This window comes from Lagenorhynchus albirostris, chromosome 17 (assembly GCF_949774975.1).
Source record: "Lagenorhynchus albirostris chromosome 17, mLagAlb1.1, whole genome shotgun sequence".
NCBI classification, from domain to species: Eukaryota; Metazoa; Chordata; class Mammalia; order Artiodactyla; family Delphinidae; genus Lagenorhynchus; species Lagenorhynchus albirostris.
Window position 1 is genome coordinate 17633008 of NC_083111.1, and position 16755 is coordinate 17649762.

Sequence of the window (16755 nt, forward strand, 5' to 3'; positions counted from 1 at the left end):
GTGAGATGGGAGAAAGAACTCTGCTCAGGATCCCTATGATTTTGGAGGTAAGTTCGCACATCCCACATCCAACCTAAAATTTTAAGCAAGCCAACCTCTGGGTAACCTTTGGGTACTAAAAAATCTAAACTGAAAGCCACCAACAGTAACAATATAAAGGATGGATATTAGCTAACTGTTTCTAACATGAAATTCATGGTAATCATACCTGAGGGCTTCCAAAGCCTTCAGGCTCAATACTGTATGACCTCACAGTATTGAGATCTTACCACAATGAAGGCATACTAATGTGTTCAGACTAGTGCTCTGGAAGTGATGAGAAAGTCAGACACCTAATACAGTATATCAAGCTAGGTGAAAATACAATATACACAGAATGAGCAATACAAAACAGGCTATAATTATAAAGCCAATCTACAATATAGACACCAAGGTTTCTACAGGGACAATATGAGGGGATGTTTTCTCTGATTAAAACTGTCAGTAGATGACAATATTTAAAGGGCAACTATAAAAACTGAACATACAAGCAGAGAGTTTAATAAACTAAATCAAATATCTAATTATGAATAATATATATGACATAGGTAGTCTAGCATAAATGAATGATAAATATTTGACAAAAGTGACTGGGGATAAGAATTTTAGCATAGTTTTCAATTCAGTTCTCCCCTTTCAGTCATCTAATATGTATCAGCAGCATGAATATTGATAGCTTTCCCAAATCAGGGAGAATCAGACCACGAACAAAAGGATGAGGACACTATGAATATAAGTTCTGGATCTCTGCAATGAGGGAATTTGAAGCAACACAACAAAAGGGTTAGTGTTAAAGGGGCATGAATAGGAGGGGGAATAGGAGTGAGGGGAAAGTGATTACTCTTTTGCCCCAGTGTTTCTAAAGCTTTATGATCAAGGCAAGTATATTTTTAGCATCTTTAAAATAAGTCCAACATATTGCCACCTTCCACAACCTCCACTGCTACCCTTCTGGTACAAATCACCATCACCCCTCACCCGGATCACTGCAATAGGGGTACCCTTGTGCCTCCAGAAGTCAATGTGCCACATAACAGCCAAGTTTCTCCTTTTAACTTTAAGCAGGAGCCTGTTGTTCCTCTGCTCAGCATCTTCAAGGGCTTCCTACCTCACTGAGAGTAAAAGTCAAAATTCTTACGATGGGCTATAAATGTCCTATCCAATTTCTGACGGACCTTCCAGCCCCAATTCTCTCTCTGACCTAGGCCCTACTCTCCTCTTCTTGATTATACAACACTCCAGGGACCCACCTGGCATGCTCCAGATTCAGGACCACTGCATTTTGTCTTCACCTGCCCTTTCTCTCACCCCTTTGATGTGGCTTATGCACTCACCTCTTTCAGATCTCTGCCCCAATGTCACCTTCTCATGAAATCTTTCCTGATCACTCTACCCAATGCTGCAACACCCTGACTCCTCTTTTCTACGTTTTTTCACCATCTTCCATACTTTATATATTTTGCTTTTTGTTTACTGTCCTTCTCTTTCTACAAGAATGCAAACTCCACATAAGGAGGGTTTTTGGAGGGCCACTTTGTTCACCACAGAATTGCCAGCACCTAGGAAAGTGTTTGTCTTATGATACATGCTCAGTAAATACTTACAGAATGAATGAATGAATGTCTATCTCTCCAAATACTAAACAGATTATCGGCTTTTTAAAGTCAGGCCCAATTCCTTTTTAATTTCTGTGCTCTCTGCCATCTCTAAAGTACACAGTTCATGCTCAAATCATGTTAAATTAACCAACCATTTACCTGTATCCTAGCATAAGGAAACAGAATACACTATATAGAAAGAATTTTATTTTCTGTATGGCTGTTGGTAAGTGCACATTACTAGAAAACAGTGATGAAAAGGTACTTCATCTCTGCTCCCATTTTAACTGAGAAAGTTTTTTGTTCCTGTTATTGTTTCTTTTAAAGCAAATGATTGTGCCAAACACCATGTTTTACATAGGTAGCCTTTTCACTGTAAAGTGAGATACATGTGAAATTAATTATAACTAGTAGAAGAAAATAACACAGCCTATAAGTTTTATGTATAGTCTTACAGATCTCATTTACAGGCAAAGATCTCACTGACACAAAAGTAATAATTTCACAATGAGATGTTTATTCTACAGATATGTCCTCAAATTCTACTCTTGTAAGTAGTGGTAAATTTAGTACTGCTTATTGCATAGGAAAATGAAAGACTAATTACCTAACAAGAGCCAATGCTTCCACATCTGAACAAATAAAATCTTTGGGGAATGGGGAATTTTACTGCCCTTATCCAGAGCAACGCAATGGACCTTTGGAAAGTTTTAGTTATCAGAAAAATCTTGAAATTTATATGTACATCAAGCTTTGATTACTGGACATGTTATAATTATTTTATAATCATACAGATGATGTGATTAATAGAATTTTAAAATAATTTAAAAGTATTACTGGACTCAGAGTGGTCTGTTATTTTCTCAATCATGGATATTAGAATATTTTATATATATATAAATATAAATATAAATTAACTGATGTTAAAAGGGAATCCTCATATTCCAAAAGATTGGGAACAACCGCCCTAGGGTTTCCACATCATTCTACGTGTAATCTTTCACTTTCAGAGATAACATTACTTAATGGTTACATTAATAAAGTATGACGCAAGTATTACTACACAGTAGAAGGCATGGAGGTAATGTGTGGCTAAAATGCTTCAGGTCAGACTCAACCATAAAGGGACTGGACTGCTAAGCTTGATTTGACTCCACAGGAAATAAGAACTGTCACAGGATTTACCAAGAAGGGTGGGGATGGTGGTGGTGGATGTATGTGTGAAAACCAATGAGGTAACTGCACCTTCAAATAAACCTAACAGCACTGTGAAAGGACGGCTAGGAGAGGAAACAACTAGAGGCTATTTTGTAATAGTCCAGATAAAAGCTGAACACTTGGACCACACAGCGCTGACGATAAGGTAAGAAAAATGGTGGACTGCCTTAAGTCTGTGAAAGGATCTGAAAAACTGCATTTAAGAGTGAGGGAAAGGAAATAAATTTAACATGAGAAGATAGGTGGACAGAAACCCAAGAAAAAATTCTTTTTTTATTTTATTTTGTTATTAGAAAAAAACTGAGTTTAGCTGTGTTAAATTTGGACATCTGGAGGTGTTCAAGTAGAGATGTCCAACAAGGGTGTGAAATTAAACCTCAGAAAGAGATTGTACACAGAGTTGGAGATCTGGGAGTTAGTGGCTTAATATGGTTAAAGACTTTAAAAAGTGAGAAGAAAAAGGGAGCTCTGAATAAAGAACCTGGAGGACAGGACTTCCCTGGTGGTCCGGTGGTTAAGAATCCGCCTTCCAACGCAGGGGACACGGGTTCGATCCCTGGTTGGGAACTAAGATCCCACATGCTGTGGGGCAACTAAGCCCACGTGCCGCAGCTACTGAGTCCACGCTCATCACAACTAGAGAGAAGGCCACATGCTGCAACGAAGAGCCCACATGCCACAACTAAGACCCGACGTAGCCAAAGATAAATAAATAATTAATTTTTAAAATAATAATAATAATAATGTCAAAAAAAAAAAGAACCTGGAGGACACCAAAATCAGACCAGCAAGCAGGAGTAAAACCAGGGAAGGAGGATAAAAGGAATATGAGATAAGATGATAGAATTTATTACAATGGTTCTTACGGAAATATTAAAGATGGAATTCAACTGATGGTTAAGTTTGATATTTGATTTAGAATTAAAAACTGAGAGTTTAGAGAACACTTTTCACTTGGTTTCATGTTTACAGAAATATTATTTCCCTCTGATGAAAAATTTGTGAGTTCCCAGAGTAAGCCTTCTCCAATAGTCCCCTAGGCAAAGTTTCTGAGCTGGTGAGTGTATTCTTCCCTCACATACCTTCAACGAACTTAGGTTGAAGGTGACAAGTGGATACCTCACTGCCTTCAAGCAATAACAGTAAGATGATGCTGATAAGCTGAAAGCCAACAACAGAAAATGAAGATCATTTTCTGGGAAGAAGGAATACATCTGCTTTGGGTTTTGATTACAGTCTACACATGGTTATTATAGAAGCCTAGAGGTCATGACAATACATACGTCTTTGCCTTATTTTTATGATAAAGATAAAAAGGAGCCCCCAACCTCTTAATTTTCTGCTCACATGGAAACTTTAGAACTCAAGGAGTCCGTTTCCATTTAATTCTATGCCTTAAAACAATCATCTCTTTATTTATAGCACAATACAATAACTGACTTCCATCTATACTCTTACATGGCTAAGAGAATTGATTAAGCTGTTTGGTATATTCTATTTAAAGTAGCAATGAAATATGATTTTCCTCAAAAATAGCGTATTTTGGCACCTCACATGTTGAATTTCAAGTTATTTGGGAAATTTCACTATCCACAACACCTCATTACCTAGCAATGCTACACAGAGTTGGGCACCTGTCTTATCATTTTGCTACTAGTAATTCATTACCCATCTAACCAAGCCAGAAATCTGGAATTCATCCTAGAGTCTCCTTTTCTCTAACCTCCAAGGATTAATCATTCACCACAGTTAAGCAGCTCTCAAAATTTTTTCTCTACCCCCATTATCCCTTGTCCAAGTTTTAAGACATTAACTAAATTGACTCTGCCTCAAATTATAATGATCAGATTTGGGGCTGAGGTCTAGATATTTAACATCTTGTAATAATATATTCTGCCCGTGCAATACTAAAAGGCTGCAAAGACAGCATGCCAATGCGAAATCAAAGATGTGCTCCTTCCCAAAAAGCACCTGCCTCTTAACGATGTCATTCTATCATCATCTTATCTAGGAAGACGTGCCTCCAGTTATTCCAAATGCTAAGTTCTCCCACAACCCATGGGCCTGTGTTAGATTTCCATCCCTTTTTTCTGCTTAACATGAATGGATAAGAAACAGTCTTAAGTTTTCAGAAGCACAAAAGCAGCAAAGCCCTAATCTCAATAAGGTAAAACGTTCATATGATCTTGATTATATTATAAATAAGATAAAGGAACAAATCTATTCACATAATTATAATGAATTTCTTTTATAAGTTTTTACTTAGTCAAAAATCGCTAATTTAGCATTTTGCTATAATCCAAAAATACAATAAAAATTTAAAAAGCAAAACATTTTGTTACCTGAGGAGAGTCAAAAGGATATCGACTACTAAACTTAAATAGAAGTTGAAATTTTTCCCCTTCATATAAGGTACCTGGCGCACCTTCCATATCTACAATCCACCTAGAATAGAAAAAAAAAAAATTAAACTTCAGTTATAAAGGATTGGGGTGAGAAGGAGAAAAGAGAACACCGAGTATTCCTCTATGCCAGGCACTGGGACGAGAGTCATTCGTCTATAACAACACACTTCGTCCTCCCAACAATTCCAGGAGTAGGTATTTATACCCCTGGCCCTGTTTCCTTCTCTGACACTCCAGTTAAAGAGCCAGATCACGGTGAGACAGCTAACAAAGGACAGAGCCAAATTTTAACCCAGGTCCGGAAAAAACAACAAAATAAAACCCAGCTTGGGTGTGCTGACACCAAAGCCTGCTGCACTCCTCCTACTCAATTTATGCTACCTTATTTTTTCAGACTATCTTTACAATTATGGAGAAGATTTTATAGATAACATCAAACTAATCAATTGCCTTTCTGATATCAATTATTTTAGAAGCTAAGAGAGAAATCAGTATCAGCAATGACTACAGAGGAGTGTAGCTATCAGACCAATTTTCTCATCGGCATTCTAGAGAAGGCTAAACAGGAAAAAGGAAGCTAACTTGACATCGGTACACTTACTCTGATAGCTAGTTAAGGCTCTAGAAGGCCCTTCCTTTGTCTCTCATTATGTTTCAATTGTTTAATAAAACCCCAAATAGATTTCTATGGCATCTATGTAAGCTTACTTTGTTTTCATATATAACAATCATGAATATAAATCTGTTTATAATTATATTCTTATAACAAGAACTATCTTTTGTTCTTTAAAAAAAAAAAAAGTGCGGGTAGAGGAATAGAGATTATTATGACAAAGATGACGGGGCAGAATTTAGAAGCAAAATGAGTTCCTAATTATATCCATGCCACTTATAATTATTGTATACCTGGTCAATTCCTGTAATCTTATACTTTTCAGGTATAAAAACTTATTATTTTAAATACAGGGAAACAAAAGGAAGATTGAGGATATACTGTTGGGGTTCTGTTGAGCACCTCACATATTATGGACTTAGAAATATGTAAAATAATAAATGTGCCTACTCTCTGAAAGCAATCAGGCTGGAACACATATAAACCCTTAAGAACATGGCCATTCATTTTCACAATGCACGCTAAATACCTTATACGGTAATAAAAGATGCAACCACAGACCCAAGAGGCAATATTTTACAGTAAAATTAGACAGATCTGTCCCTTAATTAGCTGTGGGGCCCTGAGTAAGCTGTTTTACCTCTCCTGTTTTAACTACTGCAATTGTAAAATAGGTATTTTTAAAAATTAACTGCTAGAGTTAAAAAAAAAGTCACCTCGAAGTGTTGTTGGAAAGATACATCACGTTACATATGCAAAAAACCTAGTACATTCCTGACATCAGAACCAGTACACAGTAAATAAAATATAATGCAAAAGCTGCATTAAAAAAACAAAAACAAAAAACCTATTCTCTTTAAAACTAGGTCCTTCCTCCTAATCAAACATATAAGCTTTTGCACAGCACAGGAAACCATCAACAAAATGAAAGACAACCTACAAACTGGGAGAAAATATTTGCAAACAATGCGATGGACGAGGGCTTAATTTCCAAAATATACAAACAGCTTATACAACTAAATATCAAAAAACCAAACAACCCAATCAAAAAATAAGCAGAAGACCTAAACAGACATTTCTCCAAAGAAGACATACAGATGGCCAACAGGCACATGAAAAGATGCTCGAAATCGCCAATTATTAGAGGAATACAAATCAAAATTACAATGAGGTATCACCTCACACAAGTCAGAATGGCCATCATCAAAAAGTCTACAAATAATAAATGCTGGAGAGGGTGGAGAGAAAAGGGAACTCTGCTACACTGTTGGTGGGAATGTAAATTGGTGCAGCCGCTAAGGAAAACAGTATGGAGGTTCCTTAAAAAACTAAAAATAGGGGCTTCCCTGGTGGCGCAGTGGTTGAGAGTCCGCCCGCTGATGCAGGGGACACGGGTTCGTGACCCGGTCCGGGAAGATGGGCCGCGGAGCGGCTGGGCCCGTGAGTCATGGCCGCTGAGTCTGCGCGTCCGGAGCCTGTGCTCCGCAACGGTGAGAGGCCCACGTACCGCAAAAAAAAAACAAAAAAAAAACCTAAAAATAGAATTACCATATGATCCAGAAATCTCACTCCTGGGCATATACCCAGACAAAACTATAATTCAAACTATAGTTCATATTTATGAACTATATATGTTCATAGCACTGTTCACAACAGCCAAACATGGAAACAACCTAAATGTCCATTGACAGATGAATGGATAAAGATGTGGTACATATACACAATGGAATACTACTGAGCCATAAAAAACAACGAAATAAGGCCATTTGCAGCAACATGGATGCAACTAGAGATTATCATACTAAGTAAGTCAGAAAGAGAAAGACAAATACCATATGGTATCACTTACATGTGGAATGTAAACTATGGCACAAATGAACCTATCTACAAAACAGAAACAGACTCATAGAGAACAGACTTTTGGTTGCCAAGGGGGAAGGGGAAGAGAGAGGGATGGACTGGGAGTTTGGGGTTGGTAGATGCAAACTATTACATTTAGAATGGATAAACAACAAGGTCCTAATGTATAGCACAGGGAACTACATTCAATATCTTGTGATAAACCATAATGGAAAAGAATATAAAAAAAGAATGTATATCTGTGTATAACTGAGTCACTCTGCTGTACAGCAGAGATAGGTACAAAATTATAAATCTATTATACTTCAAAATATATATATATATATATATAAAAAAAACCAAAAACAAAAAGATGTACATATATACAATGGAATATTACTCAGCTACGAAGAAGAATGAAATATTGCCATTTGCAGCAACAGGGATGGACCTAAAAATTATCATAGTAAGTGAAGTAAGTCAGACAGAGAAAGACAAATATTATATGATACTTCTCATATGTGGAATCTAAAAAAATAATACAAATCAACTTACTTACAAAACAGAAACAGACTCACAGACATAAGAAACAAACTTATGGTTACCAAAGGGGAAAGGGGAGGGGAAGGGATAAATTAGGAGTATGGGATTAATAGATACACACCACTATATATAAAATAGATAAACAACAAGGATTTACTGTGTATAATAGCACAGGGACCTATATTCAGTATCTTATAACCTATAATGGAAAAGAATCTGAAGCTGTACACCTGAAACTAACACAACATTGTAAATCAACTAAAGTTAAATTTAAAACAAACAAACAGGGACTTCCCTGGTGGTCCAGTGGTTAAGACTCCATGCTTCCACTGCAGGGGGCACAGGTTCGATCCCTGGTCAGGGAAGTAAGATCCCGCATGCCACATGGTGCAGCCAAAAAACAAACCAAAAACAACAAAAAAAACCCCACCACCAACCAAAAAAAACCCCACCAAACTAGGCCCTTCCTAGCCATGAACATTCCTTTTTAGCCCCACCGCCCACTCCCACCTACTATGCTGGGACAGTCCAAGAAAAAAAATCACAGGACTTCTCGGTGCCCTTTCGTTCTGTTTATAAGGCAATTTTTAGGACACATAATATACCATAAATTGACATGTGACCTATCCAAGCATAGTTCTTAAGGTCTTAAAGACACCTTGCAATATATGGGTGAGATAGGTCAAAGAAGGCATACTTCTCAACATCATGCAGGATAATTTAAAACAACGTTTTCCTAATTTAAAAAGTAACATATGTTCACTACAGAAAATTTACATAAGCATAAATAAAACAAAAATCACCCAAAGATAATCACTGTTAAAGTTTTTAAGGTACATTTCATTCTAGTCATTTTGCAGTTTCTATATCAATGGACCCAAGTCCAGTAGAGCTGCATTAGGTGTACACTTAAATTACATTACATTCAAATCATCAATGTTCACAATTCCAGTCACAAGCACACACGCCCCAGAGTAAGCATGATGAGAGAAGTCTCACTTCTTAACGTCCTGTGAATACCCATTGTTCTGTGATTCTAATGTTTAAAACAGGTATTTTTCACACATTCATGGCTCCTAATCAAAGAAACAGCCATCTATGCCTCTCTGAAGGAAGAACTAGCTTTGTTGGATATATTAATACAGGATATATACCAATACAGCCTCTCTCAAGGGATGTTCAAAGGCAATTATGACTACACAAAATTTCTGCCTTACACGATATGATGTCTGTGGACTGTAACTCAAGGGGTGCCATTTTACTTTACTACACTGAGAAACCATTTCCCAACTTAATTAGTTCTAAGTCAATCTTTCTGTATCTCTGTTCCTTCCTTAGGACAGCGTATAGGTTATTAGGTCAAAGGATATTATACGCATTATTTTTTAAGGTCTACATGCTACCAAACTGTCTTCCAAAAAGCGTAACGTGCTTTCATCATCTTCGTTTACCCATATACCCCATCCCATATAATCCCACTTAAACAACAATTTTTTTTTTCTTTATTTTGGCCACACTGCATGGCTTGCAGGAGTTTAGTTCCCAGACCAGGGACTGAACCTGGGATGTGGTGGTGAGAGTGCCGAGTCCTAACCACTGGACTGTCAGGGAATTCCCCAAGTAATAAATAAGTTTTTCAAAATAGGTCAGTAGTTACATCAAAACATTGCTTTTTTGCCCTATCTCTGATTGCTCTGATGTCTATCTTTTGCTTCAGCTTCTGCCGTGGCCTGATTAAAGAAACTAAAGAACTGAATAGGAAAAAAGTATATATACAATAGCATTTTAAAATCAGTGTTTATTTCCTGTTAACTATATGCATCTCTTTCAACTAGATTAATATTTGGTTTGGATTTTCCTGGTGGCGCAGTGGTTAAGAATCCGCCTGCTAATGCAGGAGACACGGGTTCAAGCCCTGGTCCAGGAAGATCCCACATGCCACGGAGCAACTAAGCCCCGTGCATCACAACTACTCAGCCCACAAGCCACAAGTACTGAAGCCCGCATGTCTGGAGCCCGTGCTCTGCAACAAAGATAAGCCACCGCAATGAGAAGCCCGCGCACCGCAACGTAGAGTAGCCCCCACTCACCGCAACTAGAGAAAGCCCACGTGCAGCAACGGAGACCCAATGCAGCCAAAAATAAAATAAATAAACTTATTAAAAAAAATTTTTGATTTGTAGTTCATCCACTTTGGAGGTAATGCTTCAGTGGAAGGGGAGTCCTAAACACTAGACTGCCAGGGAATTCCCAAGATCTAATTTTTATAAGTCTATTTTCATATCCTGGAAGATAGTCCAAAGATAATAAAACGTTTGTGGTTCATTTACAGTAAATTATTTTAAAAGAAAAATTCTTGCCTGACAAACATCTCTAAGTGACAGGTTTATTCTGTAGCAAAGATGCTGTTTATTTTGGTAGTTACACTTTCGGCTGCATTGGGTCTTCGCTGCTGCGTGAGCAGGGGCTACTCTTTGTTGTGGAGCACAGGCTCTAGGCACTCGGGCTTCAGTAGTTGTGGCACGTGGTTTCAGTAGTTGTGGCGCATGGGCTTACTTGCTCCTCGGTATGTGGGATCTTCCCGGACCAGGGCTCGAACCCGTGTCCCCTGCACTGGCAGGCAGATTCTTAACCACGGCACCACCAGGGAAGTCCCAGTAGTTATAATTTGTGGTAGAAATATCTATACAAATACTTCAATTTTAAAAACATAAGATGGTCCTTTAACTTTTTATAAATCATTGTGTTGTGTAGTTCCTCCCCACCCCCCAAAAAATAAAGGTTGAAAGTGGCAACGATTGGTACCTACTTCCTTGAAAACTATAGGGCTAGATCTTATAGGATACTCTGAGGCAGGTTAACAAAGGTAAAGAGGAAAAAGATGAAAATGGAGTATAATCCACCTGTTTAATGATATAGAACAAAAAACAGTCACTTGTTTAATCATATAGAACAAATGCTTTATACTCTAAATGTGTGCTCCATTTTAAATCCTGTTTGAGATAAATGAAAAGTCAATTGAGAGCCATGAAAAGACATGGAAGAACCTTAAATGAATATTACTAAGTGAAAGAAGCCAGTCTGAAAAGGTTACACACTGTGTGATTCTAACAATATGACAGTCTGGAAAAGGGAAAACTATGGAGACAGTAAAAAGATCACTGGTTGCCAGGCGTTGCTGGGAGGGGACAGAAGGATGAATAGATGAACCACAGAGGATTTTTAGCGCAGTGAAAGTGCTGTATGACACCATGATGATGATACATGTCGCTATACATTTGTCCAAATCCATAGAATGTATCAAGAGTGAACTGTAATGTAAACTACAGACTTTGAGTGATTATGACATGTCAGTGTAGGGTCATCAGTTCTAACAAATGTGCCACTCTGGTTTGGATGCTGATAAATTAGAGAGGCTATGGCACGTGTGGGAGCAGAGGGTCCATGGGAAATCTCTGTACCTTCCACTCATTTGGCAGTGAATCTAAAACTGCTCAGTCAACTGAGAACCCAGCAACATTTCAAAGAGATCGTTATAGAGCTAGATACTCTATAGTATCTATAATATGTAGTAATACACACTACATTTTCTTTTTTTTCTTTTTTTGGCTGTGCTGTACAGCATGGGGGATCTTAGTTCCCAGACCAGGGATCGAACCCATGCCCCCTGCAGTGGAAGCATGGAATTCTAACCACTGGACCACCAGGGAAGTCCCCCATACTACATTTTCAAACATCAGTATATCCATTCAAACATCAACATATCCTTTCTTCATATTCCTGTTCTTAAAGCTTGGCTCCTGTCTTAAGTACTGACTCAAAGTCAAAGGTAACCAAAATTGTTTCTTCTGAAAATAAATATGTCCCTGTTGTGAGAGCTTTGGTCACTTTTGCTCTTTGGACCCAGAATATCACTAAATATTTGAATTGTTCAGTTTGTCCTACAAGTTGGTCTATAGTAAACTTTTTCTTGTTGGCTTCTACCCCTTTTACATTTTTGGAGTTTTTTTTTTAAGGAGAGAGTCAATTGCTTAAAAATTTCCCATTTTAGAACATTTACCCTTGTCTAACAGAACTGTTAGATCAAAGGAGTGGTAAGGATAGACCACACTGGGTTGTGAAATCTTAGGATGATACTCTTGAAAACACTTTAAACTAATTCAAATGCTCATTTTTAACAGAGGGGACCCATATTTCTACTCTTCTTGGCACATACCTGGGAAGAGACTTCTGCTCCACTCCCACGGAAGGAGCTAAATTAGAGAATACTTCGATGTCCTCCTTCTACCCTTCACTTTTTCATCCTCATGGAAAAGTTTCTTATTATTAAATGAGAATGCTAAGAGTCTGACATTCATTTAGCTACCCTTCTGTAAAGAAAGCAACTATGTAGTATGTTCAGGGGACAGGGCTAGAGATACCTCTTGACTGTCATTCTCTTCAGAGCCTTAAATGTTTTTGAAAAGTCTGATAAATAACCTCATACCAAACTGCTCTATTACAGGTGAAGAACATTTCATAACAAAGTCAGACCAAAGTTTTTAAACGCTGCCTCATTAGCAGGAAACTTTTATAAAGTGAAATTGTATATATAAATGCACAGAATAAGATCTGTTTACTGTACTTACCTCTTGGTGGAAGAGAATGGGATGAAATAAGAAAATAATTCTGTATTTTTAAAATGAGTATATATTCATATATTACATTGATAACAAAAGAAAAACAAACAAGTACTTTAAAACTTAAACACTTACTGTGTAATTGAATTCTGAACACTCTTTTCATTTAAAGTCATTCCGGGAGGTGGGTCATTTTGCAAAGCCAACAGTTCTTTCTGTAGTCGTTTCTAGAAAAGAATACCAATAATAACTTGTATATTTTTCCCTTACAACATAATATACTTGTATTCACACAGTCTGAAATCCTTGATTAAACTTTGTCCAAATGCTCACGCCTTTTCCTTTACAAGCCCCTTACATCTTCTATATATTTTACATGCCTAATTCTCAAATTTTTAATTGCCTGTCCTATAACTCACAATCTATTGTCAAAATATTTCTAAATATATTTGTAAACTTAGATGTTGTAAAGTGGTTATGAAGAGCAGCCAGCTACCTATAAAACTTCAGAACTACTCCATTAAAGTTATAAGGTTATAAATGCTTAAAAGTTTTAGCAGGGTTTCCTTTACTGCGTTTCAATTATAAAAACCACAGTTCTCCATAATCCTTAAAGAATGCATCATTTCAGACAGACAGGCTTTCGAGAAGAACTATATTAAGTTAAAAAGTCTTTTGAAAAAGTTTAAAATAATTTTAATTTACAATTTACAGCCCCTGTTTATTTTCTTAAAATAGGATCATTCACATATAATTTAATCTTTCAACACCAGAATATAACATACCAGGGCCTGAGATACATAAAGTTATTTTTTCACATACTAGATGCCCCAAAATGGCTATGTATTTGCATTCTTGTTTGTACAGCTTTTATTGTTCAGTTCTTCCCTTGTTATCATCAGTGGACATTCTTTTTCAGTATACAATAATGCAAAACAAAAACCACAGCAGCCCATAATTTACAGGTTTAAAAACAAAATAACCAATGTTATTAGAAGTGCACGTAACATTATAAAAATTCTTAATGAACATCTTTTCTTGGATTAAAGCACACAAGCATGGATTTCTGTTCAGAACTCCAAACAACTCTCTACTTAAAAGCTAGTTTCTGATTTTTCTAGACAATGAAATATTACTATCAATACAGCAATGTTTCTAGATCTTTTCAATTCATAACGCCTTTAAATAAGCTTACCACCATCTAACAACACTACAGAATAGAAAACTCCTCCCTTCTTTGCTGAGAATCAATGGCTCTTTAAATTGCCAAAAGTGAAAACTTTTCCTCAGATGGTGCAATATCATAACTGCTAGTAACATGGAAAATAAGATACCAACTAATTGCAACTTCTGACCTCAGCTGCCTTCTAAAATGCAAAATTACAAATTGAAAATTAGTTTAGAAAAATTTTAATTATCCAAAATATAGAAATAAAGCTGCATAAATAATTTGTTTTGAATAAAGGAGGATTATATTTGTGATAAGTGTCTATGTTAGAAGAGGGTTTTTGATTTATTCTACTTCTGTCAACAAATATGGGTTCTGTGATCAAGTAAATTTTCAGAAACACTGGGCTCAACAACAAAAAGAAAAAAGGATTTTTTTTAAAGCAGGAATTCTCAGAGACTTCTGATATACGAACTTGCACAATGATTCTCTAAGGGGAGGAATACAACATACAGGCTTCCAAAAGTACTGGAATCCTCTCAGTGTAGGGCATCTTGGAAAAGTCTCCTTTCAATGACTACATTTTGGGAAACACTGCTGTGGAAATTCTCCAGATCTTGAAAACTTTACTAAGACAAGGAAGACAGCCCTTGTTATTGAATTAAGATATAAAGGAAGGTCAATTTGCATAGCTACCAACTGAAACAGGATATAAAGGCAAGTTAAGAAGAATCGTGTTGGTGTAATTATTCCTTGGTCTCCTGAAGATAACGGTGAAGAGCACTGTGGAAAAAGAAAAGTTTTCCCCACCCTGACACTACTTATTATAGGTCCACAAAGAAAGGGGCCTGTGGTATAGCCAAACTCCAAGACAATCTCCAAGTAACTGCCTCTTGGTATTCACATCCTAGTGTAGTTCCCTCCCACACTGTACCATAGTTGGTGTGTGTAACCGATAGAATACAGCAGAAATGATGGTATATCACTCCCAAGATGAGGTTATGAAAGATTATGATTTACATCTGGGTCATTCTCTCTAGAATCACTTGCCATATTGTGAACTGGAAGAATCTCCAATCTGGAATCTCCAATTCCAGCCAAGATTTCAGATGACCACAGCTGGGGCCAGTAAACTGCCTGCAAACTCAAGCCAGAATCCAGCTCTCTGCTTCAAGACCCTTCGAATTACATGGGATTATAAATGCTTGTTCTTTCAAATCACTAAATTTGGGGGTAATGTGTCACACAGCAAAAGATGATTAATACAGAACCTCTGCTCCAACCTCTCCCCATTAGAAGGGGCTATCATCCACTTTGTCATTTCAATTTCAGTATCACAGGTCAGAATCCACGACATTCACTGGAGCATGTTTTTTAATTGAGGGGTGGAGTCACTACATTAAAAAGACAATTCATGCCAGTCCCTTACTGTCTCTGCTATCAGGCAATAAACTACCTTGCACATCCACATCCTCTGCAATAAAGAGACAGAGCAGGACGAACATTTGGGGGGTTAATGAGTACTTAATAAGCACACTAATAAAACTAATGATTTACCAGTGTACTAATAAAACTTAACGGGAAAAAAAAAAATAAGAGTAGAAGGGCAAACAGTGTGTCTGGCAGGCTCAGAGAAACAGGGAATTCACTCTTAGGGATCCTTCCCGGAACAATAATCATTAAAGAGGGTAGGAAGTGTCTTTAAGTAAGCAAACAGGTCCCTCAAGGGTGCTCTGGCTCTTCTAAGAACCCTGAATATGAACACAGAAGCTAAAAAAGGAGGACTTAAAGAGTTCAATGTAAAAATAAAGGAAAATTCATACTCACTTGAGAATGTGAAGAACTAGCGTAACTGTTTAGAGATAATACCATGTGTTTAGAGATCATACCTTGTAGCATCTATCAACAGAAAGCTATCATCACATGAGGAAGCATTCACCTCCTAACTTTGAAGACAAAGCGTTAGCAAAAGTAGATGAGAAACACGTGCATCAGAACACTAGCAAAAGCAGTGATACCACCAGATTATTAGACCATCAGGGCAACAATGGCTGCTTTCCTAGACAGTGGTGAAAATGAGAGCCTAGAATTGAGATAACTGGAAAATAACGTGCAGAAGGTAACTAAGTAAAGAAGCAGAACTACTTACAAACTACTGGGAGCTAAGGGGGCTGAAAAATTAACAGTTCCAAAGGTTCATAGCCAAATACTACCCTGTCTGTCCCTAAATCGGAGAGGTATGGGAAAATTAATTACATATATTACAAACGTACCATGGTTCTCTGAATCTTAGACAATCAATCATAAGACACACTATTATTTTATGTAATACTAGGAAAGGAAAAATGCTACCAATTAAACAATTACACACCACTGATTAGACATATCTTGATTTCAGATATGTTAAAGTAGGGGAAAAATTGTGCATTAAAAATATGATATATGTTATTAATAAAAGTGTGATTTTCCTGGGGACTTCCCTGGTGGCACAGTGGTTAAGACTCCGCGCTCCCAATGCAGGGGGCCCAGGTTCGATCCCTGGTCAGGGAACTAGATCCCACATGCATGCCACAACTAAGAGTTCGCATGCCACAACTAAGGAGCTGGCGAGCTGCAACTAAGGAGCCCGTCTGTCGCAACTAAGACCTGATGCAACCAAATAAAATAAACATTTTTTTTAAAAAGTGGCTAGAGTAGACAACCCACTTTAAAA

At 37.3% G+C, this 16755-nt stretch overlaps 1 protein-coding gene across 3 annotated transcripts in view; it reads right to left on the minus strand.

Moving 5' to 3' along the window:
- The window catches only part of UBE2W (ubiquitin conjugating enzyme E2 W), a 111865-nt gene that overhangs the window by 57628 nt on the left and 37482 nt on the right, over window positions 1–16755 (minus strand). For all 3 annotated transcript variants that reach the window (XM_060128476.1, XM_060128477.1, XM_060128475.1), the window contains exons 2-3: window positions 13010–13101; window positions 5198–5300 (exon numbers count right to left, since the gene is read on the minus strand). In XM_060128476.1, the coding sequence (XP_059984459.1) occupies window positions 5198–5300; window positions 13010–13101 (195 nt within the window). The remainder of the gene's footprint in view (window positions 1–5197; window positions 5301–13009; window positions 13102–16755) is intronic.